Here is a 27,856-nt window from a genome sequence, read left to right as displayed (position 1 = left end):
ATAACTGAGCTACTGGGCGCCCTGAAGTGTCTTTTTATTGTGACCATCCAAAGGCAAACCTGTGCAGTCATCAGCATCTTGACATGTCACCCCTGTCAGGTGGATGGATTATCTTGGAGAGGATGAAGTACTCACTAACCCACATTTATCATATATCTGACCAAAACTTGAAGAAAAAAATCTCTATTGAGTGCATCATATATTTGACTTAAACCTGTGGAAAATGGGAGCACAAACAAAAGTGTTCAGTAAATAAATATATAGCGAGACAGTATGTATAAAAACTGTTACTTATGTGCAGCTGTGTGGAGGTAAACTATGAGAAAGTTGTTGGGGAAAGCCCACCCTGCATGCATGATTCAAATACATGACTCATACGTCTAAAGAAGGTGAAAAAAATGTAAAAAGTGTAAAAAAAATTTAAGTGTAAGGGATAAGTGTGGCAGGAAAGTAGTAGGACGGATAGAGAAAATGGGGTGGGGAGCGGTACTTTGAGTCATCAGTGACACTCAGAGCTTGCCAGTATTATGCTGATCCCTCTCTCTCTCTCTCTCCCTCTCTCTCCCTCTCTCTCTCCCCCCCTCTCTCCCTCCCTCTCCCTCTCCCTCCCTCCCTCTCTCTCCCTCTCCCTCTCTGGCTGGCCTGCTGTCACTGTAGGCTTTCCGTTCTCCATCAGTGGGGCTCAGTGCATCTTAACAATGAGTGCACATCCTGTATGAGGGAGTGTGTGCATGTCCACCTGGCTGGATGTGTGCAAGTGTGTGTCACTGAGGAGGAGGAGGAGGAGGAGGAGGAGGAGAATACCTTAACCAGACTCTTCCAGTGCTCCTGTCTCCTCTCTGTCTCTCTGTCTCTCTGTCGGTGGCTGGACGAGCTCCTCTCCTCTGTGTCCTGCTCTCCACCTGGCCTCCATGAGTGTAACTGAGGACAAGCCATTCCCCCCTGGAAGGTAAGACGCACAGCAGTGGGTTGTCACTTCTGTTTCCAGCGCACTTAAAAAGACAAAACAAAAAGCATGATTGTTGATGAGCACAAATTTGTTTTGTCTTCTAAATTTGGTGTTGTTTACAGTGATTTTTTGCAGCTGACACGGCAGTCAAAAAATGTTTATTGTCAGTTCTTTCTTTAGTTATATTTTCCGTGCAAAGGTCTGGTAGTTTATTCTCACCTGTAGCGGTTATCAGAAAAGTCAATGATAACATCTGGTTGTGTTAGAGGGGTGTTTAAAGACGGATATTCAGGCAAGGTTTACATACTATCTCAAGGATGTGAAAAAAGATTGTGCTGATTTGTGGGATCTCTGGTAGGTTTAGAGATGAGATTGCTGGTTATCCCTCTTTAAAAAAACAAAACATAAAAACTGCTTTTCATCATCTTTTGGCCAAAGTTGTCGCTATGCTGACCATTCTCACAACAGCCTGTCGACTTGCTCTCAGGCTGCTCGCCACACTGTGTTTTTCTGGACATGTGTGCCTGAATGCATAAACTGCCCATTCTTATTACCTGCACAGACAAATGTGAGCCAGGATTCATTTGTTTGGGACTCGAGCCTCGCAACAGAGAATCAATATGTGTTGGCAGTGACCGATTACGATGCCAGAGTGTGATGTCTTTCTGTTGGATGCAACACAATATAACAAAGTGAATGACCTTCAACTGAGGCTCAGAGTCAAAGGCAGATAAATGAAAACAGCTGTCCGAGGAAAGACAATTACCCATCACTGACACAGAGCCTCAGTCAGACTGCGGTTATGTAATGTGTTTGTGTCATGAGACGGAAGCAGTTGTGGTCGAGTGGCCATGATGATACGACTTACTAGGGTGGCAGAATTGTATTTATTTATTTATTTTGCGGGCTTTGCGGCTGCTGTCCTTCCCATAGGCATGGTGAACAGACATGGAGAGGCAATAAGAGAGCCAACATTTTAAAGCCTGAGAAAAATTTGAGATACTTTATAACATCCTATAAATGATATTCTGATTGTTTAGTGAGTTTCGGAGAATGAAAAGTATCTATTTAACCAGAAGGGAATGTAAAAATTACCAATGTGTGCACTGTTTGCAGAACTTCAGAGACAAATTATCCCTTTATCAATCAGAAAAATAAGAGTCTCTCATCACAGAAAACCACATCAGCTACACCACTAACCTACAATTTAATCCGCCTTTATCTCCCCGTCTTTAATTTACTTCCTTCTATCTCACCGACTAAAATAAGCATTACAAAAAAATGCAGTTACAAGGAGTTTTTAATCCTCCTCTCCACTTTAAAGTTACATAGCAAATTGTTTATGTGTAGAAAATATTCAACAAATTTATTGATTGTTAGGTTCAGATAACAGTTTGCTACAAGCAACATGTTAAAGAATATTGTGCAAGAATAGCAACAAAAAAAGCTGTTTGTGGATTAAATACTCCCAGTTTACCTAAACTATTCAACATTAATCACGTGATTATTCTCCACAGTCATTACATAAGAAATGTCACAGCATGTCCTGAAACGTTTGAACGAGTTGCCTCCAGCCACTCTGTCATGCTGCTAAAGCGCGGTGTAAGTATTGCACTGTGTGGCATTCACGTGTCACTCACTGTCACTCACTGTCAGAAGAGGAGGCAGCTACAACGAGGGTGAATACAGTACATGTCGATCCCACAAAAGGTCTTACAGGGCCCTCTGGGCATGTGTTGCACAGCACACTGCATGTATGTCATGTATGTTGTATGTTGTATGTGAATTATGAGCTTAATGAAATACTAATTATGCAAATAATTTGCACACAAAAATGTGGACTAGAGCTGCAATGACAATGTCACATTTAGCTAAAAATAAAGATTTGCTGCTTGTCTTTGTCATATATAAAGTAAATGCGATGTCTTAAAGAGATGCACTATATGGGTTTTTTGTTTTTAATATTAACCAGTTATTACCTGCCTTTAATGGCCTATACCAATAACATAACTGATAATTTCTAATTTTTGCATTTAAAGAAGATGTAGTAGGCAAAGACGGATGACCTGACCAAATATAACTGACATCAATATCAACACAACAAAAACAAAACCAAAAACAAAACAGTTCTGATTCTTTAAATGTTTTTTGTTCTAGAAATGTACGTATATTAAAAAAACAAAGATACTTTTGCTTTGAAAGAACATAAAACTGCATAGATGTTTTGTATAAGAATTCTTATAGTAAAATAAAAGCCTGCAATGACATAACATGTCAAATCACACATGTACTAAACAAAGAAGTCAGTGAAACCAAAACTAAAGTGCACCCACAAATACAAAAATAAAGGCCTTCAGGTTTTGAACTTTTGGTTGGACAAAAAGCAATCTGAAGACATCAATTTTTCACTATTGTTTGGACATTCTGGAGCAATTAACTGATTGGCCTACTAGAGAAATGTCCGATATTGCTTTGAAATGTGCAAATTAAATCATGTAAATGTAAAAGGATAAAGGGCGGGTTAGTCAACTCGAGCATAAATGATATAATGTGACACTACACTGAAAAACATACAAATTCTTTATGATTCATAATGTCAAAAGGCACAGAGTCTGGGAGCCGTGTATAAATGTAACATCACAACCATGTCATCATTATTTTATGTACAAGGTGAAAAAGGTGTAGGCTGAAGGAAAAGCGATTATGAAGAGAACCGTCCTGTCTGATTTAATTTGGCATCCAATTATTTATTTTAGAAACACTTGAGGTTTCATTATTTAAAAGGGTCAGATTTAAGCACAGGTCATAGACTGAGCTGTCCCACTGGGTGCCAATCTCTGAAAACCAAGCAGACAATCTGACGCTGTAATTGTCACAGCTCATGAGCTCATGCATGTGGACAACCTGACATGCCTGTCGGCTGTTAAATGGTCGCTTATCTCCTCTGACTGCAGCCATTAAAATGGCACGAGTGACAGCCCTAGTTTCAGTGGCATCACATAAATCTCACATTTTTCATGCCATGAACTTGTCACAAACTTACAGATATTTCACTTGCTGACAACAGTGTTAAACTGCACATCTATCAATGTAACCCTTTAACACCTGGATAGACATCAGTTTTCTGTGCTGCATTCAGACATCTTTTATTAGCATTTAAACCTCTGAAACCTGTGAAAACCTGTGAAAATTAGTTTGAGGAAAAAACATTATGAACAACTTGACAGGAAATGTCCTACAAACTTTAATTTTTTAACTTTAATTTTTTTTTTTTTTTTAAATGTACAGACCTTTACTGCATCACGATTGTTTTTTTCTTTTTTTGTTATTCTATTTCCTTTATTTTCAGGCAATTTTCTTCTTTTTAATAATTTCTGGCACATTTTTAGGCCATTTCTAGTTGAGATACTCGCTACCCCCTTCCCATACTTTTGAAAAGAAAAATCGAGGTAATTTGCTCAGGAATCAAAGGGTTAAATTTCTTCCTCAGTAAATGACAGATTAAGAAGGACCAAGGAAGAAAACTTGGGCAGGCGGGTCAGGGCATGGGAGGACAAAGTGCAAAATGTGCATCAAAAATAATGGGAGACATAAGCCAGGTCAGCAGGCGATACATAGTTTACCCCCTGCATCATCATCTGGAGGTCAGCGTCCCTGTCCTCGTCTCAAAGGCGTCCAATTAATCACAGCTGGACAGAAGAGTTATTCAGCCAGGCTCAGAGACATGATAACAGTAGTGTCACAGCTCAGCCGGTCTTAAAATACTCGATCTGTCACACAGTGGACCAAATGCAGAGTTCAGTTGGTTAAGCTCTCCCTGACTCTTTCTGTCCACCTCCTCCTTCTCGCCTACACAGCGTCCGTGTTGAGAGGCAGTTTAAGGCGTTCATTTTTTTAAAATTAAACAATACCGATTTAACTGAACACTGCTTTCTAAATTTTACAGTATGAGAAAAAAAATCGAGGCGAATAGTGCTGCTGGAGCTTAAAGACGAACACACTTGAGAGAGAAGCGCCTGCGCTCTCAGATCTGTGCAGAAGTTGTTTTGATTAATGCAAGCTTTAAATCTTCCAGGCGTGACAGCTTCTGTCCAAGAGCTTGCATGAGATAAAACATCTTTGGAAGAGATCTGAGTGTGCAGATGTTTCTATCTCAAGCCTACTTGTTACAGGACTGTTTTCACTCAGGAAAACATGCACCCACAAATTTACTCATGAAACTGCATTATCTGTTGTGACAAAAATAATAACAGGGCTGACAAGGAAACAAATGATGCGTTGTTAAACCCAATCAATTCTTACTGACTTTGAAAAAAGCAGAATATGCTATTGCTATGAATCAAGCAGCCACCTCAGGGCTGAAAAAGGAAACCAAAGCAAAAGTGTCAAAAACTGCAGTTCCTCAAATGGCTCCAAAAGCAAGTAAATCCCCATAGACACCCATGTTAAAATGCTAAACTTTACAGCAGAAATAATCATGTTTACAGCCTAACACGAAAATGGTTTTGCTCTCTACAGCTAATTTTTCTCTTCATGGCAACTGTACAGGGGATGAATTTATAATATAACACACTTTTCAAATTCTATTAAAGTTACACATAAATAAGGGTGTGGCCACTTTCTGTGACAAGCCGCTTGCCAATAGTGTCCTTGGGCTCTCAGTCAGATCCTCTCCTTCACAGCTGCACCTTCTCATCCAAATATGATCACTTCTGTCTCCAAAAGGTGGCAACTGCCATAATGCCAAACTTGAGGCTTCAAAACAAGAGTCCAAAAACTAATGGATCATGTCACGATCGGCACATCTAGGTTTTATACCTTTGTTATGGACTCAGCTGCCAATTTATATACCTGGCTGAAACTAATGGCGTCAGTTTTTGTTTTAGAGAGGTGTCGCTCAAACTGTACGGAGGCTGCAGTTTGTGATGCTGCTGAATTGTATTTTCATTATACGGACAGGTGTTTCTATTACTTTCTCTACCTTCAATCCAACAATGATGGTATAGACTAAATAAACAGAAATACCTTTCTGTAAAAAGTAATATGCCACCTGCAAAGGATTTTGCAGGCTCTTTTTGGGGCCTGATTTCACACCAGCTTTACTAAAAAACATTGCTCTGTCCACCCAAAGATTCAATATGGTTGATTGATGCGATCGCAACATCCTGGAGGGGCTGAATACAGAGCAACAGCACCACGAACTACAACCTCCAGAACAATCATAAATCATTATTTTATTATCGCAGACTGTTGTATTAGTTTCAGCTAGTTGTACCTGCAGTAATAAACTGGCAGCAGAGTTCACTGGAATAAGAAAATCTGACAGTAACTATGTTTTATTGATAACAGAGTCCCTCATTGTGACATGACAGTGGAGTTTTTGGGTTTGAGTGGCAGTAAAACTGGTCATAGCTCTGCCAAGTCTCGTCCACCCAGACAGACTGGACATTTCGTCATTGCCTGGTGTGCTGACTTGCATAGTAATGAAGTCTTATTCTTTATGTGTGATTGCCTAAGTCCTTGAGAGTCAATGTTGCCTCTGCACCATCTCTAATAGCACTCCAACTATTGCTTTACATTCGCCCCTGCACAGTGCCTTTCTCCCAGATTCCCATTTTATTTTTCATTCTTCCATCTGGCAAAGTGATGCACTGAATAGCAATCATCATCCTGTTTACAGATAGCTGGGCAAAGAGATGCTGATTGCCTCGATTACGAGTCTTGCTCATATCAAAGAGCACGAGTGCCTCTAACATGCTTCAATTGATGCTGAGAGGACACCATAAAGATTCTTCTAACTATCTATTTGGTTAATTTATGAGCTCTCTGAAATTCTTGAGCACCTGTCAGCTCTTGTTGCAGAATGATCACCTCTGGCCTCAGATCATTGTGTTTCTACTCTAAGACTCCATGTGTCTGTATTGAGTTTGCACATGTGCATGCATCATGCGTAAACACGCAAGAGTGCAGACAATATTTCAGTTTCTCTATGATTTTTCAATCAAATTTGAGCCCATGTTATCTTAATCGTTTTGTTTTGTTCTCAAGCTCCAAATCTCTCATCTCATACTCCTGTTGTAGGCTAAATCCTGAAAGGCACAGTCTTCATAATTCTTTCCATCTGTCAATCCCACTTGATTTATTTCTATTTAATACGAATTGTCCTCATCTTTTGCTCAGGATTATGATCTAATAAAAGAAGCTTTTTAATCTATTTCTCTGTCTGTGGGCTGGAAATACTGTGCAACAATGACAGAAGGAAAGCACAGCTTCCACTGCAGACAGTGGATTGTATTTTGGATGCATTGTAAACAAAACCGAAGAAATGTTTTTTCTGGGTTCATCCACCCAATCACCAAGAAAAATGGTGGCACTGCACGTTCGTGCAAACCATGAATATGTTACATTCAAATGTTATTATATAGCAGCTTAACATCTCAACATAGTATTGTTTGATTTAGGCACAAAAAAACACTTGGTTATGGTTAAGAAAAGATGATGTTTTGGCTTAAAGTACACAGTTTTGGGTGTACAATCTCACTGGAAAAGCAGTGATGTCTGGAATAAAAACTGCTTTGAGTGGTACTATCCCCACTGTAGAAACTATAAGTCACTAATAGACTCACGTTTGGTGCCTAAAAAGCCAGACACGCTAAATCACAACCACTTATGTTGTTTGCTGAAATCAAACTGTCTTCAGTTTAGCAGTCGTCTCACCTAGGTGTCATGTCATCCACCATCCATTTCACCTTCAGATGCCAAAGTCAACTCATACGGTATGTAACTTTAAAAATGTTGATATGAAGCCAATGAGACATGGAAATGAAACATAATTTAGGGTTAGCAGAAACGTACAATGGCAATATTTCCTCTAGACACTGGATTGGGTTTAAACATGCATTGAGGAAATGGTGTTTTCTGCTCTAATTGAACTCTTTCAACAACACATTTGCTCCCTTTTTATTGTTTTCGGCCGAGCCTACAACACCATCAGTGGAGTAAATGCCTCAATCATTGCATTATTCACAATTAACTTGTGTTTGCTAATGTAAATAACATTTCAGATGGGAAATGCTTCAGACACATCTGCTGTGTTTGCCTCCACCATCTCCAAGGAGCACGACATCCTCATGGGTTCACTCTACAGCGTCTTTTGTGAGTCACAAACACACCAAGCAAATGTGTTGGTCCGCAGCTGGCTCTGTACAGGTGAACTCTCCAGCCCTGCTCAATCTTTCTCTCTTTTTGTTCTGCAGGTATACTGTCCCTTATGGGGAACAGCATTCTGCTACTTGTTGCATATCACAAGCGGACGACCTTGAAGCCAGCTGAATTCTTCATCATCAATCTCTCCATCAGTGACCTTGGGATGACGCTCTCTTTGTTCCCACTGGCAATACCATCAGCTTTTACACACAGGTATCTCTCATTCCCCTTTTATCTTTCCATTTTAAATCTCCTATCTTGAGCATGAAATTAATTTGTCAGGGAACTTGACTTTAATCTGCAACTACTGAGAGTAAAAGGCAACTATTGTGATGAGACATTAATGTATCAAGTCATTTTTTTCTGACAAAAATGCCACATGTTCCCCAGCTGCAGGTTGTCAGTTTTGCAAATTTTCTGCTTTTCTCTTTTATATCCTTGTTAATGAAATATTTTTGGGTTTAAGACTGCTGGTCAGACAAAACAAACCAATCCACTAGAGAAGAGACTTGATCTCCAAAATCAGGTGGAGAGAAATAGTGGATATATCGGTATCAGTTATCACAAAATCCAATATTGTACATCACTCGCCTGAGCCAAAGAGTATCCTGAAAGTAAAGAGCGCTCTCTCAGTAGCAAAATCTGAGGACCAAAATGTCCCCAGAGGTAGACTAAAATTTTACCTCACTGAACATGACAGCAGCTGGTCTGGCAATGCCTGTATTTGTAGTTTGTGTGACAACTAACCTTTTAAAATACTTAAGTAGAAAACAATGTTTCCTTCACAAATACAACATAACAAGGGTCAGTAATTGACATACAAATGGTCATTTGGAGACAAAAATCAAAGTGATGAATGATTGATGATGATGAGTGTGGGCGTAATCTTCCATCATCTTCCCTCTTTCGCCTTCTCCGTGTCTACAGGTGGCTGTTTGGAGAAATCACCTGTCAGCTCTATGCTATGTGTGGAGTCCTGTTTGGTCTTTGCAGCCTGACCAACCTCACAGCCCTCTCGTCAGTGTGCTGCCTTAAAGTCTGCTTCCCAAACCACGGTGAGGGGACAATAAACTGAAGTGATGAGTATGATGTTGCCACAGATATTATTCCAAAGCAGAACAGCATGATGTTTGAGGAAAAAAATGACCACACAATAACTGCAAAGCATCTTTTTCTATCCCCTGTCTGATCAGGTAACAAGTTCTCTCCGACACATGCCCGCCTCCTGGTCGCTGGAGTGTGGTGCTACGCTTCTGTGTTTGCTGTAGGGCCCTTGGCACAGTGGGGACATTACAGTCCTGAACCTTACGGCACAGCCTGCTGCATTGACTGGCATGCACCCAACCACGGGCTTTCAGCTTTGTCTTACATTGTCTGCCTTTTCGTCTTTTGCTATGCACTGCCCTGCACCATCATCTTCCTCTCCTACACTTTCATTCTGCTGACAGTGCGGGGGTCACGGCAGGCCGTCCAGCAGCATGTGTCACCACAGACCAAGACTACCAATGCACACGCTCTCATTGTCAAGGTCAGAGGATCTATAAGTGTGTCACTGCGGCATGACTGACTTCAGGTTTTTCAGTTGACAGGAATTGAGCAGGATATGAGACAGTAAATTATTCAGAGGTTATAAAAACACTTTGCTGATTACTTGCTGTATCTTTGTAGAGTCTCCCCCCAGGCGTGTGTGTGTGTGTGTGTGTGCGCGCGCGCGCGCACGCGTGCATGTGTATGTGCAGTCACAAATAATGGGATGCTACTACAGATGTTTGAATATTTTTCCACTAGTATGAAGTAGGGAAGTCCCAGTCACATTTTTTTTTTGCTACCGATCCCAGTCATTTTATTTTGACTTTCTGCTGATACTAGGTCCCGATCCAATACTTCTGTTTTCCTAGATAATACAGCTGCATATAGGCTTCTTTAAAGTTAATAAAAATCAACCCAAAATAGAGCCTATACTACAGCTCTGGAAAGCATTAGCCTGTTGTTATAATTAATTTATTGTTCTATTTTACAAAAAGTATAAAATGACAAACCCTCCCTTTAATATTTTTGGCTTGGTCACGGTCTCTATGTTTCTGTCCCTTTAAGAGAGTATTCTGCAGTGTTTGAGGTTTCAGTGAAGCCTGTGTAACCTGCATGAACTGTATTCCCTTGAGTGTTGATTTCTGTCATCTTTTGGGAAGATTAAATTTCAATTATACATAAGCCATGTTGGCTTTAATTGTACTTGCAGCACTGAATGAAGTTGTAGTGGGGTCTGCACCCCCTCCTCTCCCCCTCTCTCCTCCAAGCAGGGCGGAGAAACACAGTGCGCTATAACTGAGGGTAAAACACCTGTGCGACAGCTGACTTAAAACAAAGGTTCAGATCACTTTATAAGCAAAATATAGCTGATCCCGATCACTCAAAATGCCTTGATTGGCCCTGAGTCTGCTGTTTGAGATCAGATCGGAACATCTCAAGTGTAAAGTTAAATAAATCTTCTGCATGTGATATTTTTGCAGTGTGAGTATCGATGTATTGAGTGCCTGGATGTGCTTCTTCTCCATAGCTGTCAGTCGCAGTATGTATAGGCTTCCTGGGTGCCTGGACTCCATACGCTATTGTAGCCATGTGGGCTGCTTTTGGAGACGCCACACGGGTTCCACCTGATGCATTCGCCCTCGCCGCTGTGTTTGCAAAGTCTTCCACCATCTACAACCCCATGGTCTACCTACTGTGTAAGCCCAACTTTCGCGAGTGTCTCTACAGAGACACGACTTTGTTACGGCAGAGGATCTACAGGGGGAGTCCACATTCTGAACCAAAAGAACGCTTTGGATCAACCTCGCAGCGCAACAAGGACATGAGCATCTCCACAAATGGACAGCAGGAGAGTTATGGAGCGTGTCTGCACTGCACTGAGACTGCAGAGACTTGTCACGTGACAACGCCCCAAAGGACTGCCTGCATCCTGACTGGATCCACCTACAGAGAGGTGACAGTTAGCCAGGTCTCTGCCAAACCACAGGCGGATTTCCTCTAGTGTTACAAACTCCTGCGTTCATGAAGCAAACAAGACGAGACAGGTGCTCAGAAAGAGAGTACTGGGCATGGACAACAAAACAACAAAAGGCCTGCAAAAGTTATAATGAGGGTGTGTCACCAAGACTCACAAGAATAACACACCACAGGCTTGCATGGACCTTCAACGGCATCCTTCCTGACAGTCCCTCATGAATCGCGCCTTCATGCGATTATAAAAAATCCACAATGTGTTGACTTCATCTGAGAAGATTTGTCACGGAAACAAATACGTGTAATGTCTTGATGCCTACATCTGTGTCAGCTTGTTTTATTTGAATGTGCAGTAATTTAGGTGGATTTTGCTGGAGCAGATACAACCCCTGCTGGCTTCAAGGTTAATTAGACAAATGTGTGACATTTTAATGCTCATCATTGTATGCATCATCATTAATGTCAGGATAAACCATTTTAAATATCAAAACATATTATAAGACAAAAGATATGTAGAATGAGAATGATACATGAAGAAATTGTTTATGGTTCTACTTGTGATAGCAAAACTAGCACATTAGTGTGTAACCCATTAATAAAACTGTTTAGGTTTTTTCTATTTCCATGGTTCCTTCACAAAAACAACATGAGTATTTGTTATATGTACACTGACATCTGGGTGATGAAGATGGTGAAATGGTACTCATCCCCTGGAGGCCTGACTGTTTCTATGGACATTTGTCCTTGTCACTATGGGAATCTACTGTAACAGAAACATAACTGACAGCTGCCATTTTCTGTAAGAAATGAAACAAATAAGTTTCAGCAGCTAGTTTAAGCCTTTGGGGGCAGAGTATTTGATACTAAAAAGACAGATTACAATAGACTATCATTCTACTAAAGAGACGCCACTGTGCCATGTAGCCTGCAGTCATTTTTCTGCTGTAGACGGCCAGATAAAACTGGCAAACCTGAGTCTGCACTGTAGACATTTTGCTTGGCAAAGAAAATCTAATTTGGACACTAACATAAAATGGAACTAGAGGTCAGTTTCACCTGGCATTTGGGCATTATTTTGATGGAAATTTAGACTTTCATGTTGTTAAAAGCACCTTTAGTCACTTCCTTTTCTTTAGAGGTTTGCTTATGGACCCCTCTCTTCTCAAGACCCCATGTAAGCGGTTGTGTTGGTACAGGTGGATACCGTTGTCAGCAGAATCTCACACATTTGTGAGCATAACGATGGACAGACACATGACACTTTGTCCTATTTGTTGGTTTTTTTTTTTTTGTAACTCACCTATTTACAAATAAAATACTACAGTCTGCAAGTCTGATCCTCCCCTCACTCCTCCACCTCTAGTCCAAATATGGTCACTTCTGGCTCTAAAAACACAAAATGGCCACAGCTGAAATACAGAACTCAAGGCTTAAAAATGGCAGTCCTCAAACCAATGAGTCCATTATTTATACAGTCTTTGGTCTGAGACAACCAGACCAAACAGCAAGTTGTTTCAGTTAGTGCTGTTCACTGATCCAATCGCCCAAAAGGAAGTTTAAAATGTGTAAACGGGGTCCTTGACTGAATCAGATTGGCACTAAAGTGGCTCTGCTCTCTAAAACAACACAATACTGACTAAAAAATTAGTGATACTTGTAATTTCAGACCATTTCAGTGGACTTTTTCAGGTCTGCTCAGCAACCAAGAGGAACCAGGGGAAGTTTTATGTTTTGTGTCCAAATGTAAATAATAAAAAAATAAACTACTTATTGCAGGCCATTGCTGTAAAAATGTCTGAAGCTCTTTGGTTACCAATAATTTGTTTCCTAATTTTCAAATATTTTCCATATTATGTTTTTGAACATCTTAAATTGACAGAAGTGCACTCACAGAAGTGTTGATAATCTTTAATAAATTTTAAGATTTAGATGTTTTTTTATTGTTATTTTATGCTAATTTATGCACATTTACTGTAAAAAAGAATCCATCAATTAAAATGAATTACTCTGATTAAGAATTTTAAACAGTTACAGTAACATCCATGTCAGATCCTGCCAAGATGCATCAAAAGATTGACAATTTGTTTTCCCTAAAAGCTGAACACAAAAGCACTTTTCTACATTTAATTGTGCTCTTTCTTTTTATAGTAGTACTGTGCTGCTGTGTGGCTTAATGTATGCATATAAAGAAAAGCAAACTCTATGTGTTGATATCATTATCAATTCTTGTGCTGCTCTATTTATTAAAGTAAATAAATAAATAAAAATACTGAATAATAGTTTTGCTCCAATTTCTATGTAGAACAAGAACCTGTATTGCCTCCCAGAAAGCTATGGCTCAGATTATTTGAAATTCTTATTGTTTTTAAATCTTTTCAGATGAAGGGAAACGCTGCAAATTCAAGCAGCATAACCAATTATAGCAAATGAGTTCTTAAAGTAAACTTTTGAAGGACAGCTTTTATTTCTAACCATTTTTCTGATCTACGTGACGAGAATTTCCCTTCATTTTAAGTATCTGTGAAGAAGTGTTGCTTTAGAGACATTAACATTAATCATTAACCCGATGGCACACCAGGTTCAGATTCACTGCCAATCTAAGTTTCTACTAAAGAGTGTATTGACATTATTGGCAGCACCTTGCTGATGTCTCTGTTTAAAATTCCTGGTTGGTATGCAGCACTTTCAGATCTCCCTTAAAAGCTTTAGTGTTTCACAAGACAGTGCAAATGAGAAACAACAAAAACAATTATGCATCTGTGCTGCTGGCCATCAAATACAGATTAATTAAAAGTGTCAAGTGTCAGCCGGGGAAGCAGACGAATCTGCGAGCTAATGTTTTATTTGCTCTGGCAGGCGATGTCCGGCTCGCCAAGTGCCTCAAAAAAATTAACAAAAACTGAGACAACAGTCCATATTATTCAGTTTGAGTACTAAGCTCAAATAGCAGCCAAATATTTTTAAATTTTAAAAGAATCAATCTAACTATGTGTCTACATAAACTGACATAACTGTTCATTAGGTGTACAAGATAGTTATTCATTAAAAGAAAATGATCTACACTTAAATGTTTAAATTGATGTTCAGCTTCATAGATTGGACAAGATTAATATGTGAAGGCACTCATTTAATTGACTGTGATATCTCTGTTTTAGTGCAGCTTCAACACATCTCTGTTTTCCACTGAGACAGCATTTTCGGAGGAGTATTTCTGAGCACACAGACCAAAATCATGATGACAGCAAAGCTGCAGCTTGAGGGGTTGCCAACCCTTTGAAGATAACATCAATGTGCATCCAAAAGCACATATAAGAAAGACAGTTGAAATCTTAGAAATACAAAATAGAGATGTGTATATCTGCAGTATATAATGTATCTGCTGAAGGGATCTACTTCTATCAGAGCTGAACAGAACTGGAATAAAATGGAAATGAAGCTCCCGCCAGCAGGGAGCCCATGCAAATATGCACGAAGTATCGACTTAGATGCAAAGTAATTCATAAAAAAAAAAAAAAGAGTTTGGAGGATAAGCTTTTTACTCAACACCAATACAGGCGAGCACTGAGATGTAGCCAGAGGAGGAATTTAAAAATAGGAAATAATATGGCACAAACCATTTGGAGGAACTGGCAGATTAATGCTACATGGGCATACACACAGTAGTTTGGTATTTTTTTAAAACCCATAAATCTAAAAGAATGATTTCCCCCACCCATTTTTTTTTTTATTACTGTGATTATTATGTGTGAGATTCTTCACTTTGGACTGTCTGAGCTTTTTTCTCTACATAAACTTGACAGTTAACAGGATTAGAAATATTTACCCAACACACTGTTTTGCCATCACAGATGGAGTGAGAGTTTACCCAGCATAACACCAACATAAAACATAAAAAAAGCTACAATTAGGAGCTACTTCAAAGATAGTGACTCTGGAGTTTGCAGCGTGAAAGGTCCAAAACATTGTGCTGCACATCTTTATCCTTTATCTCAGTCTCTCTCTTGAAATGCAGACTATAACCTGCCGTACCAGCTGTTCTTGTGCAGCCACACTTCCCCCAAGCACCCAGTTAACAAAAAAGACAGATACATCTTGACATGTTAATCATTCTCGGGTCGAAATCGCTGCCTCGATAGAGACTTGAGGACAATTTTTGTTCACAAGTATGTATGTGTGAGAGAAAGAGAAAATAAGTGTTTAGGATTTTTTCTCCTACCTCTTGGCTGAGGAGTCCACAGTCAGGTTCATCTTGGTGTCAGACTGTCCTGTCCTGTAAGTATGGAAATGTTGCTAGTTATAGGAATATTCAAACAAATAATTAGGTAATCTCACAAAAAATGCAAATTGAAGAATTGTGGGCTTTAGGAAATTGTGATAGCTATTTGTCACTATTTTCTGACATTTATAAACCAAACAATGAATCAAGAAAATAATCAACCTATTCATTAATAATGAAAATACTCCCAAATTGCAGCCCCACAATAATCTTCTAACAATATTTAGGAAGCAGATCAAGATGTTTTTCAATAATTCACAAAAGAAGGCAAAAACAATGGTGCTTTAAATACTAACATCCAATTCAGATAAACAGTTTGGGTGTGTTTGTTTTTAAAGAGAAATTACAAAAGCTATTTTTTAATAATCAAAATTGCCAATCAATTTTATGTCAGTGAATAAAATGACTTGTCGTTGCAGTTTTGCAATGTAGTCTTGCAATGCATACATATGAGACATATACAGTAATTTACTGTACATACATTACTGTGTATTTTAACATAAATAAATACATAATGCAGGAGCAAGAGATATTTTTAAATGGTCATGAATCAATTGATCCTCACTGATCTAACAGCTGAAGACTTGAATAAATATCTGCAGTTTGGTGATTTTGGCCTACGTGTGATTGAATGTTTTCATTTAGACTCTGCAGCTGTACACAACTTCAGATCACTATTGTGGTTTTCTAGCTCACATGAAGATTGTTGATTTGACTCGCAGCCATTTACATACAGTTAAGTTAATTACTATAACTGCAGAGGAGAAAATTATTGTGCAAAATTAAACAATGCCCCTGATGCCAAATCAAAAACCAACAATAAATCAAAGCCTCATTAAGATAGTTAATCAAAGTGATTAATTAAAGATGAAAGTAACCTAGTTGCAACCTGCCCTGTGATCCCCGATGACCAACATGACCACAGAGAGGAAACGAGTCTCTGACCCAGTCTCAACAAGATTTTAAAGAGTTTAACTCAAGACGCTTTTTGCAAGCCTTTTCATTGAGTTGTATTAGTGATCACTGTGCCGTCACTCCTGAGCCTCTTCCATATCTTATCTATAACAGTGTGCTATGAGGTGAAACTTGGATTAAAGTCACAGGTTATTGGGTCTACTCTGCATGTATCAGTGGGTTCGGTTGGCCTTGCTGTGTCCTATGCCGCCCTCTTGTGCACAAAAATGGAAAAACATCAATCACAATCAACTAAACTAAAATCCTTTTTGCCTCTGGGACATTTTTTTCATGTTGGCTGATTTAGAAAATATTTTGTATACATGTATAATTGTGTTTCCCAAAACAATAGTTCACTTACACAGGTGTTTTAGATTTACTTACAGACTCTGTTTGATTGACATGTCCTTAATGTTATTTTTGTTGCATCTGGAACACTTAAAAAGTCCTAAATGCAGGTGATTACTGGAATAAACGATTATTATGATGTAATTATTCTGCCAGTTATAATTTCATTTCACTGATTTATTTATTTTTCTATAAAATTTCCAATATAATTTCCCATGGCCAAAGACTACACATAACAACTCCTGGTTTCATTCAATCTACAATCCGAAGCACAAATATAGTCAAATTTACTACCATATACGACATGGAAGCACAAAATCCTCTCATTGGAGGAGATTAAAACAGCAAATGTTTTGCATTTATGCTGGAAAAATGACTGATTGCTGATTAATTTTCCATCTGTCGTCTATTGTTTCAGCCCTCGGGGTAATTCCTAGCAAAGCTCCAGACATCTCCACATTACTAGAGAACTAATTAACTAAAAACACCTGTGTATTTGTGCAGACAACGGGATTTTTTTCTTGAGCAGGACAGAGTACCTACTTGATTTGTGAAAAATGAAAATATATGTTATTTGCACATTGTACATTAACTACATTAAATACTGCAACTTACCACAAACTAAACATATTTATTAATGACTACTTGAGAACACTTGAAAACGTGCACCTGACAGCTAAATGTGGTTTTGAATGTCAGGGGGCAACAAAACAACAATACGATAAACTGGGAATGTTCACAAACAGTTCCCCATTTGGCATAAATAAACATTTTTGAATCTGAATCTAATTATTTCAGCAAATATATCCCCAGGAATTGAGAAATACATAAAACTGCTATAAAGATCGAGCCTCAAAGTCATAATAGGAGTCAAACTGACCTGAGTTTTTTGAGGAAGTAGCACGAGCATTTCTGACTCTGCCGACAATAGTTGCGTCAATTTTGTTGCTGCGTGTAAAAGAAAATAGTAAACGTTTAACCGACCATTTTTTGCACGATCCCAACATTGTAGGTTAAACTATCACAAAGAATTCACGCTAAATGACACGTTATGTAAATTATATGTTGCTAATGTTAGCTTACAATATCAGCCAACTGTCACGTAAAGCGAGTGGGAGCTACGTCACCGGTTCAAAAGCCCTCGAGGGACACATTTATTTATTTATTTATTTATTTATTTATCAAGTTACTTTCTGACCTGAATAGACCTGTGACATTAGTACCAAAGTAATAACTAGCTAAAAATCTTTAGGTCAGTTACCCGCTTTTTTGCTTCTCTTCCTTGTTGTTTTTTGGGCGGAAGTTGCTGCTTGTTTACGTCCTCGCGGTGATGTGCACGCTCAAAATGTCAACAGTCAAAACGCGGCACTTTCAAATTTAAGGTAGGCTGTCATGTCCAGTTCAGTACATATGTATAATTAATTAAATTGTAGATTTTATGTTTCTGTCTAAAAAGGCTGTATAAAAGAGTATAACGCCATTATATTTATCGATAAAAAAAACGCCCGCCTTCGCTAGTTAGCTAGCTAGTGACGTTACCTAGCAGCAAACACAGCTAACTAACGTTAGCCGACTTTGACCGTAGACGTTCAGGCTCAAACGGCAGCAACATTACACTCACAAAACAGCTAATTACTCATTTTATCACTCTAATGTCAGCCACGTTGACATACCAGATACACGTGAGAGGTTTAAACATCCTCTGTTGTGTTTGTCACAGGTGACAGCTAGTTTCGTTGATCCAAATGATGTTCTACACTCAACTCTTCACGTCTAAGCGAGGGCCTCTGGCCAAAATTTGGCTGGCAGCGCACTGGGAAAGGAAACTCACAAAGGCCCATGTCTTTGAATGTAATTTAGAAACAACCATCCGAGACATAATTTCACCAAAGGTAAAATAATAATAATTATTAAAAAATAAAATAAGTCAAAACACACCCAATACACCACAGTGTAATAATTTACACCTATGGTACAAGTGTTGTCTGACATTGTGTTTGATTTTTGTAGATGAAAATTGGTTTGCGGACATCTGGTCATCTGCTCATTGGTGTGGTCAGGATTTACTCCAAGAAAGCAAAGTATCTCCTTGCAGACTGCAGTGAAGCCCTGGTTAAAATTAAAATAGGATTCAGGCCAGGTAACACATTGTATTTGTTTTGTCAGTGTCAACAATTGTTAAACCCTTTGAAGATTGAGAAAACTGGCATGATTTCTTTCAAAACCATGGAAGGAAGCCAATCAGCAACTTAACAGGAAATGACCTTAAATATAGCAAGACATTAGTAAAAAGTTACAAGAAAATTCCTGAAAATAAGAATAATAAAAAGAAGAAGAACAGGAAATAAAAAACAGGAAATGACCTGGGAAAAGTGCTAAAATAAAATATAAATAAATAAGATATAATTTACTGTAATCTAATTTTAAATATATACATGTAGTAAATATTAATGCAATTTTCTTGATATTTTTCCCTAGTTATTTGATGATTTTCTAATGATTGTCCTGCTCTATTTTTTTAAAGCTATTTTTTATAGAATTTCCTTGTCACCTTTTACTATATTTTACAATTTGTGGAATATTTCATGCCAAGTTCCTCATTGCCTTTTTTCCCCATGTTTTCAGAAGAAGTCAAACCATATTTGCTCACGTTTCAAAGGTTTAAATGCTTGTCTGAAGGTAGGACAAGAAAACTGATGTTGATCCAGGATTAAAAGGGTGAAATTATAGTGACAAATAATGCACCAGTGACTCTATTGGACTGGCTGAAATGTTACATATGGCTGCGGCTGAGGTAGGGAAGTGACACTTAGCGCCAGCTACTACATGCATTCATTAAAGGAAAAAAGATAGCAACAGCACCGCAAACAACATCCTGCAAAATAATCATTAAGTTGAATCAATACAATCAATTAGCAAGGTGTACCTAATAAATAGGCAACCGGTGGTGAATGAAGTACCATACACAAGCCATACACAAAAAAAAGCCATACACAAGTTAAAGTACAGATTTGAAGTTAGAGTCGCCTATTAGAATATTACTTAAGTAAAATCTTAAGTATCTAATGTTTATTGTACCAATATTAATTAATTTAATAATATTAAATAGACTTAAGTATTGAAAGTAGAAGTACAAGTAAACCCTGTAAACAAAAAGCAAGTAGTCAGAAATGTAAGAATTCTGAAGTTTGTTTTTTCGTAACATAAACCACCTTAAAATAGAGCACTTGTTACACTTGAAAGAAAGAAAATCTTAATTAAAAAAAAATAAATTACAACTTAAAGAAAATAAAATCCCATTTTCCCCTCAATGCCTCCAATTGTCTGTTCGTCCCCTCATCCCTTCTTCCCCTCACTCCTTATTTTGTAATTAAGTAATTAAAATGAGGTCAACCACCAGAGGGTGACATTGACTTGATTATTTAACCGTAATTTTGGAGGAGGGAAGGAGCTCAGTGCAAGAATGTTACATTCATATTTGGTTTTTCTCCCACTTGAAACATTGCACATACTTCACAGTCCTACAGGACAGAGGCAGAATTTAGGCATATAATTCTGCAGCTATCAGAAATTTCAGATGTCAAATTGATCTCTCAGTGCCTGTGAAAGTTCCCAAGAAATACCTTTTGAGTTAAATCCTTCATTGGGTGCTGTTCTTATCTATTTTAGTTTTAAATTCAGTCCAATTTGGTAATATTTGCCCTGTTTTTCTCTCAACACACCAGATCAGACAGATCTGCCTGTGGGGGGGCTCGAGGCGGCACATAAAGCAATTACCTTGACTGAAGATTTCTCTGCCTTTGATTCGGAGGTGCCACAGCCAAGGTGACATTTTGTCCTCTTCTCAGACAATTCCCAACCGAACATTTATGTACTGTAGGTTTCTTTGAGAATTGTCACTCAAGTTTTTTTTTTTGCAAATGTAATGCAAAAAAATGTTAAGCTTCTAAGACTATCATTTGAAACATAGATCTATTTTAATCCATTTTATTTACAAAGCAAGTCTGAAAGCAAGGCTAACTGTTTGTCATTTGGATCACCCATTTTTTCTTTAAGCCTGATAAATAAGCACTCTGTCTGTCCATGCTCTGTTCTCTTCATACTGGGACACCAGTAACGTAGATGTTGTGGACAACTTTTCACTTAACCAGTGTCGACGAGAGGAAATCACATTGAAAGAGGATTTTGGAAATGGCTTTCTGAGCTTGGATTTTGGTAAGAACCAGTTTGTTATACCTTATTATATGTGAGCTATTATCCTTGTTAGTGTGGAGCGTTTTGATATATTCATCATCAGTTTATTCCTGCCACTTCCAATTATGATTAATTTAGGTCCTTAGTAAATACTTGCCAGCAGACTAAATTCACAGCAGAAAATAGTCCTTCCTGGATAAACTATTCACCCCTGATTGAGTTACATTTAGTGAGAACTACAGTGTTTTTCATAAACCAGTTTTGATATGAAATTATATCTTTGTGTCCTGCTTTCTAAGATTTACATCTGCAGCAATGAACGATTTCCACAGACAAGATAGGAAAGTTGGAATGTACTTTGAGACAGACTAATGCATTGCTAGTTTTGGTCTGTTCATGGGATTTGTTGACAGTAATAAAAAATATATAACATCACCTTCCTCCTTTACAGCACGACTTTCTGTGCAGAGCTGACATCTCATACTGACTTTTTCAATTTTTCCCCTCCTTTTGTGTGCTCTGATGGGTAGGAGAGGAGTCTCAGAGCCACCAGACTGGGCTGCTGGATATGAGCTTCCAGAGCTTGGCTCAACATGAAGACGCTTTTGGGGATGAGGATAAAGGATTAGACCTACTCGGTAGTGACTGCGAATTGATCAGAATAAGTTTATGCTGTATTTTAGTCTCAAGCACATCTTGCACTAATAAAAAAAAAGCAGTCCTATTTTTTTGGCGTGCTTAACTGTTGATAACAGTTCACTTTAACCTTTTGCCACGTCTCAAAATGCATTAAATTCATTAATCTCAGAATAAGACCTTACTTGGCAATAAAATGTCTTGAATCAATCTTTCAAAAATGCTGATACACAAAACATCGATAATTCTATTTTTTTTTTTTTTTTTTTTTTTTTTTTTTTCAATCATTTATAGAATGGCTCTTGCATTAACATCACAACAACACTCATATTTCGTTTACAGCCAGGATGCTCAGCGCAGTGGATCCACTGTTTGTTAGCTAGCTTTGACTCTACCCTGGACAACATGGGGAGCAGCACATTTAATCAAACTGGCAATCTGACCAAGATTGTAAAAGGCAATGCTTACATGGCTCAAACTTGGCATTATGAGAAACAAGACTGGAAACTTAAATGCAAAGTCAGAAACCCTAAATTACAAAAAAGGTAAAAAAGGTATTTTTCAAAAACAGAAGTTTTATGTTACAATAAACATTTAGGCAAAATGATCCCTAAACCTAAGTAACTGATGTTGGTTCAGGCCTTTTTTTTTTTTTTTTTTTACATAAAATTGCTATTAAAAAGGCCTTAAAACTGTTAAATCTACTTACCTCAAGATTTTGGAACCCTGAATCTATAATGCCTTTTCCAAAGGAAAACAGTAATATGAAGTTATCATTTTGGGACAGAAGAAACCAGATTAGTTTCTTGATGTAGTGTCAGTAATGTTTATATGCATACACTAAAGTTAAAGGTGAACTAAAAGACCTGGGCAAACCCAATACGGCAGTTTCAATTCAGGGGGTGGATCATCCGAAATCAGCCCTTGTAGACCCATTATGTCATAGCACGCTTAAAAGGATTTTTCCACAGCTTGTTCTTTTTAATATGCGATGAATCAGGAGGGATTAAAGGAAAATTAAATGAAAGACATGGATATATTTAAAGTTAGTCTGGTACAAGTTTCCAGTCAAGTTCTTTTTTGCTGAAATGTCACAGTGTACTGTATACTGAATACTCACATGAAGGCATCCTGGAACTTGTCCCAGTTTCCTGGTGGCGTTTGCCGTTTGTCAGCAGTTTCAGAGCAGTAAACTAAACTATTGGACTTCACAAGTTCACTGGGAAAGCACACCATTCGATTTTGCATCCATGAAGCTCAACTGTCTTCTTTCACAAGGAAGCAGAAATTCAGCCTGAAAGGACGAGTGTTCATGGGCTGCGTCTTTGAAGGATTCAGCCTCTGAATTGGGACACAAAGAATAAATAGCATCTGAGACACAGTATGACCTGGCTGCTCATTAAATCACGATAACCAAATAGGAGAAAGATTCCCTTTGCAGTCATCCATCAGTCTTTGTAGCAAGAAAATCCCACTTTTGTGACAGGTTACTTTCAGATACTAAAACTATCTACTGTAAGTCTTTCTTCTTTTATGTCAGTGGTGATTATTTTGCTGTTTTTTAAACAAAATTAAAGATTGATTTTTTTATTTTTAATAACCCTGTAGACTTTCTGACAAACTCCAGTGATAACGCTGAGTCCACATACTTCATCTCAGAAGAGCCTCCAAATGAAAATCCAGAGATCTCAGCACCAAATGATCAACAAGGTAATAATTCATCATGATAAATATTTAACAGCACATTAGTCGTTCACATGCTTTTTTAAATCTTCTTTTAACATTAATGTAAAGCACTTGAAGAGCTGCTTAATAGTGGTAATAATCATCAGTGCTGTGCCTGTATTTTCCACTGGGCTGTTGTTTTGTTTGATGCAACAGCCGCACCATGTTTTGTTCATCAAGAGAGTACATTTGCATTCAGATTTATTCTAAAACTCAAAATAGCCTCCACATGTTTTCCAGATGCTGATAGAACAGAGATGGAGACCCCTTCGATGAATGAGACCACCCTGGTCGCTAACGAGGAGGAGGCGTTTGCTCTTGAACCTGTGGCCATCACTCGTAGGCACAACTAAACAACTCTCACACACTGTTCCTTCAGCTCACAGATGTACTGAATATCACCAAAGTATAAACTGAGCTGCTACCAAAAAAACTGGCATCACAGCCCCTGAAACTCCACTATTATAATACTGAACATTGCTATACAAAGAGAGCAAAACCAGAAACTTCCATGGTTGGGTAGTAACAGATTACATGTCATCAGGATTAGGTGATTACAAAAATTAAGTAACTATAATAAGATCAGATTGCATTTGTGAAAGAATGTGTAATGAGATTAGAGTTGCACTATCAATGATTACGTGATTACATTCTTGATTATGTCTATAAATTATGGCAATGTTAAAATTTCTGAAACTTTTTTTCATAATTAATCATGCTCTAGTAACACTTGCAAAGCATGTCTGATTTACAGTGTTTCTAAGACAAGTGCTTCACTTCACGGGAAACCTGGTGGGAGAAAAATGAACGTCACCGAGTCAGGATGGGAGGTTCAAACAACAGCAATCCCTCCAAAAACAGCTCAACAGTATTGGCAATATCGCCGACACTTCCACTTCAAAAATTTGGATGTTGTACAGTACCCACAGTACCCCTGTAGATTTCTGTCAATAAAGTTTTTAAAGGTTAAAGATAATTCAATTTGACATTTTAACTGTAAATGCTGAACATGCAAAGTGTATTACATTTTGAGATTTTTAAAGATAAAATATAATTGTCTTTGAATTCAATTTTTCCTAAGTGCATCCATTTTTAGTATAAGATGCAATATTTTAAAAGCTTGATTTTGAACTAACCCAGAGGTATTCAGATTTGATTTTTTTTTAAATCCATTGGATTACGTGTTTTATTTCACAAATTGCCATGTAATTTGTATCCGGTAACTGACTACATATAAAGTAATCTGACCCAACCCTGAAAACAGTTGACCGGATGTTCGTTCCGTCTCAAACATACAGTCAGCTCTCAGTACTTAATGCAACAAAACAAGCGTTCTCGGGACTCTCTGCTTATTCTTTACAGCAAATTCAGAACAGAAGAGGGGGAAGAGAAAGCGCAAGCTGGTTGTGGACCAGAAGAAAGAGCTGACCAATGATTCCATCAGAGAGCAGCTCTCCGACTGTTCAGATCTGGTTGCCCCTTTGGAAATCGCCCCACCCATTGTGCAGCTCATGCATTGGAAGGAGAGCAGCAGTGCAGACAAACTCTTTACACAACCATGTTCGACGATGGCAACTCCACAGATAAAACAGGTACATCAGGGTTCCTGTGGGTTCTTGGAAAAAGTCTTGAATTAATCAAAAAATATGGCCTTATTTGGCCTATTTCTTTCAAAAGTCTTAAAAATGCAAAAACGGGATGTAGGATTTTATGGGTTTTTTTTCTAACATAACATTTTAAAATCTCCAAATAATTGGTAATATGTATATTTTTAAAATAGTTTACTGAATGCCACTTGCATGAACTGAACTCAAAATTGGCCCTAACCGTACATAACTGATGTTGGCTCTTACTTTGTTTTTTGTTTTTTTATCCCTTCAGTTTTGCTTATTATAAAATTGGTCTTAAATTTAATTCCAAATTGCTTTATTTAAAGTCTTCAATCTAAGTTGCCTTGCTGTAGAAGCCCTGTGCAATATTAAAATTAATAATTTCAAAAATTCAATAATTTTCAAAAATTAATATTATCATAAAAACAATTAATGTAAATAATTAGCATTGCATTTAAATTACTTATGTTACTGTTCAGTCTCATTTTGCTTTGTAGCTCTTTGCCAGGAGTATTTTCCACATTAAATATAATGTGCATGAAGAGGTTGAGGCAATGCGCCAAGATGGACAAGAAGGTAGGAATTTTTTTTATTTACAGTTCTTGCATATTCAAGCAGTGTGATTTCTTTGAGCTGTAATCTCTCTATTTTTAAGATATCACTTTGTTGTCCTCTGTTCTGCTTTCCTCTTCTCATCGTTCATACAAGGTCCTTGAAGTACTTGAATTCAACACTCAGAAATTCAAGTCTCAGATGTTTTTTTTTTTCTTTTAATTGGTCCTTGAAAAAGGGCTTGAATATAATTGAGAGGAGAACAAAAATATACATTATGTTCTAAAAAGTATTAGCTCAATACTTCGAACTCAGAACAAAGAATGGCTGTGGTTGCAGTTATTTGCTAATGCTGTATGTGAACCAGTCGGGTTGGTAAACACCAGTAAAGAGTCGGCACCAGGATGTTTCGCTAACCTGAAAAACACTCACACCAGAGTAGCGTCAGCCATTGTTACAAGTTTTGAGCTGAAATTTGGCAGTAAATAAGTAGCACTTAATTAATAATAAGCTGATTTTTGGCCCTTGTAGCATGTTTGTTCCATTTCTGAGTGTGCATGATTTTCTTGGTTGTGGAGAAAACAATTTCATCCAAAATGAGTGCTTGAAAAGTACTACAAAGTACTAGAAATTCCTGTCCTCCGTAATCTGTTTTTCTGTTTTTGTCTTGTATAGTTCAGAGGGACATCAGTGCCTTCACCACAGACATCAGTGTCGCAGATTCATCAGTGGATCCTGACAGAACTCACAACACCGATCTGACCGACCTTGATCACATGAATGACAACCAACAGGAGAATAATCCTGGGCTCGCACAAGTAAGCATTAGCATGTCAGGTGAAGAGCAGGATTTAAATGTCTTTTTTGATGCTCCGTCACCTTTTGACCTTTGGTTTATAATCTGTGTCTGTCAGGATGAAAACAGGTCGGACTTCACTCACCCAGAGCTTCCGTCAGATGACTACATGTTTGTCCATCCGTCTTATATGCAGCAGGAGACTCAGTCAACCTCCCTCCACACTCAGGTGCCTGTGAACGTGCACACACACACACACACACACACACATACACACAGTTAGAAATAGAAACAGGAAAGGGATTTCATCTCTGTCGGACTCCAGATTTCTGCTCTTATCTTTGGAATGAAAGTAAACGCATAATGGGTGGTCATCTGTAAAAATGGCTGGTACAGTAAACAAACAAGCTACTAATCTATCAGCATTTGACAGATGGCGGGCGTTAATTTCCCATGCTGCCTTGGAGATGTTCCCGGCTTCACTGACTGAAATGTGGTCCCTTTTCTAACCTGCAGTCTCTGCTGGACAGCCAGGACTTAGAGGAGAGTAAAGTAACCAGGCGCGCACAGAAGCTTCTGAACACTCTGAAAGTAAGGACCTAAAAATAAATGTTCAGTTGTCAGAATCACAGTTACACCAACTATCGTACATATTGTATGAAATATGTGTAAATATGTTTTAAAAAATATTGAGAAAACTTTTTTGTTTTTTTGACAATATTAACCTTGTGAAACTTTATATTAAAATATTTGCATGAGCTAAGACTTATACTTAAACTTGTACTGAACATGTTTGATTTTGTCCTACCGAAAGACTGACTTAGGACTGGGTTAATGACCACTTTACACCGATCGATCGTGATCACAGGAGTGCACCCCAAATAAACTAAAAGTCATGATTTTATTCTGACATTAGAAATTTGTGTGCAACAGTAAATTTGCTTGTGCTTGCAAGTGTTCAGATGTGAGGGCAGCATTAGGCAGTGTCTCTGCACTATTTTTAACACAAAATGGCAAATAAAAATCTGTTGTCACAGTGGACGGGCATTTAAAGGTGAGAAGGCTGAAACAGGATAAAGGACGATGTTGGGAAATTCAGTTCTCTGTGTGTGTGTGTGTGTGTGTGTGTGTGTGTGTGTGTGTGTGTGTGTGTGTGTTGTAGAGCCAGAGCAGCAGCACGTTCAGCCTGGAGGCACTCTGTGCGGGGGGCACTCGCTCACAGGCTGCAACCACCTTTTACTGTCTCCTGGTCCTGAACAAACAGAAAGCCCTTAACCTGCACCAGAGAGTACCCTATGAGGACATCCTGGTCACGCCTGGACCTACGTTCTACAAATAGTAAAACACAAAATCATTTCATAAAATTTAAAAAGAGTTGCAGTCGTGGTTCTACTCGATCTGCCTAGTTTTTGTTTGTATGTCTGTTTCTCAGGTCAAAATTAAACACACTCAAATAGGTTTCTGGGCTGAATGATAAAACGGCTCAAAAAAGTAAAAAAAAAAAAAAATCACACAGTATGTTTGTGTGTGCGCACGTAGTCTAATAAGTTGTTTTCTTTTTTGTTTGTGGGAAATTTGGACGTATCAGCGAAGGACCATTGTGTCTA

At 38.2% G+C, this 27,856-nt stretch overlaps 2 protein-coding genes and 1 long non-coding RNA gene across 3 annotated transcripts; 2 read left to right on the top strand and 1 right to left on the bottom strand.

Annotated features, from left to right (window-relative positions):
* Positions 1-815: 815 nt before the first annotated feature.
* Positions 816-17,849, bottom strand: LOC121946415. Its single transcript, XR_006106018.1, has 4 exons — positions 17,820-17,849; positions 17,617-17,684; positions 15,375-15,428; positions 816-942 (listed from the first exon to the last, which is right to left on the bottom strand). It is a non-coding gene; the product is annotated as an uncharacterized LOC121946415 (long non-coding RNA).
* opn7d (opsin 7, group member d) lies at positions 872-11,513 on the top strand. Its single transcript, XM_042490961.1, has 6 exons — positions 872-949; positions 8,014-8,104; positions 8,206-8,368; positions 9,083-9,210; positions 9,349-9,683; positions 10,713-11,513. The coding sequence occupies exons 2-6, from the start codon at positions 8,014-8,016 to the stop codon at positions 11,184-11,186; spliced, it is 1,191 nt and encodes a 396-aa protein (XP_042346895.1). The 5' UTR covers positions 872-949; the 3' UTR covers positions 11,187-11,513.
* A 218-nt stretch (positions 17,850-18,067) lies between the features above and the next one.
* rad21l1 (RAD21 cohesin complex component like 1) lies at positions 18,068-27,588 on the top strand. The gene is made up of 14 exons (XM_042491067.1): positions 18,068-18,118; positions 18,457-18,628; positions 18,747-18,876; positions 20,462-20,561; positions 20,851-20,951; positions 21,461-21,568; positions 23,175-23,276; positions 23,532-23,630; positions 24,654-24,883; positions 25,399-25,477; positions 26,129-26,271; positions 26,368-26,478; positions 26,766-26,840; positions 27,412-27,588. The coding sequence occupies exons 2-14, from the start codon at positions 18,482-18,484 to the stop codon at positions 27,586-27,588; spliced, it is 1,602 nt and encodes a 533-aa protein (XP_042347001.1). The 5' UTR covers positions 18,068-18,118; positions 18,457-18,481.
* The last annotated feature ends 268 nt before the right edge of the window (positions 27,589-27,856 follow it).

This window comes from Plectropomus leopardus, chromosome 8, assembly GCF_008729295.1.
Source record: "Plectropomus leopardus isolate mb chromosome 8, YSFRI_Pleo_2.0, whole genome shotgun sequence".
Lineage (NCBI taxonomy): Eukaryota > Metazoa > Chordata > Actinopteri > Perciformes > Serranidae > Plectropomus > Plectropomus leopardus.
This window is presented reverse-complemented; position numbering and strand designations above follow the sequence as displayed.

Bases quoted from the DNA above. Each gene is read 5' to 3' on its own strand.
- opn7d (XM_042490961.1), top strand. From the start codon at position 8,014: ATGGGAAATGCTTCAGACACATCTGCTGTGTTTGCCTCCACCATCTCC. The intron at 9,211-9,348 runs GTGAGGGGACAA...CTGTCTGATCAG, and splicing joins AGTCTGCTTCCCAAACCACG to GTAACAAGTTCTCTCCGACA. The intron at 9,684-10,712 runs GTCAGAGGATCT...TCTTCTCCATAG, and splicing joins CACACGCTCTCATTGTCAAG to CTGTCAGTCGCAGTATGTAT.
- rad21l1 (XM_042491067.1), top strand. From the start codon at position 18,482: ATGATGTTCTACACTCAACTCTTCACGTCTAAGCGAGGGCCTCTGGCC. The intron at 23,631-24,653 runs GTAGGCACAACT...TATTCTTTACAG, and splicing joins TGAACCTGTGGCCATCACTC to CAAATTCAGAACAGAAGAGG. The intron at 26,272-26,367 runs GTAAGCATTAGC...TGTGTCTGTCAG, and splicing joins ATAATCCTGGGCTCGCACAA to GATGAAAACAGGTCGGACTT.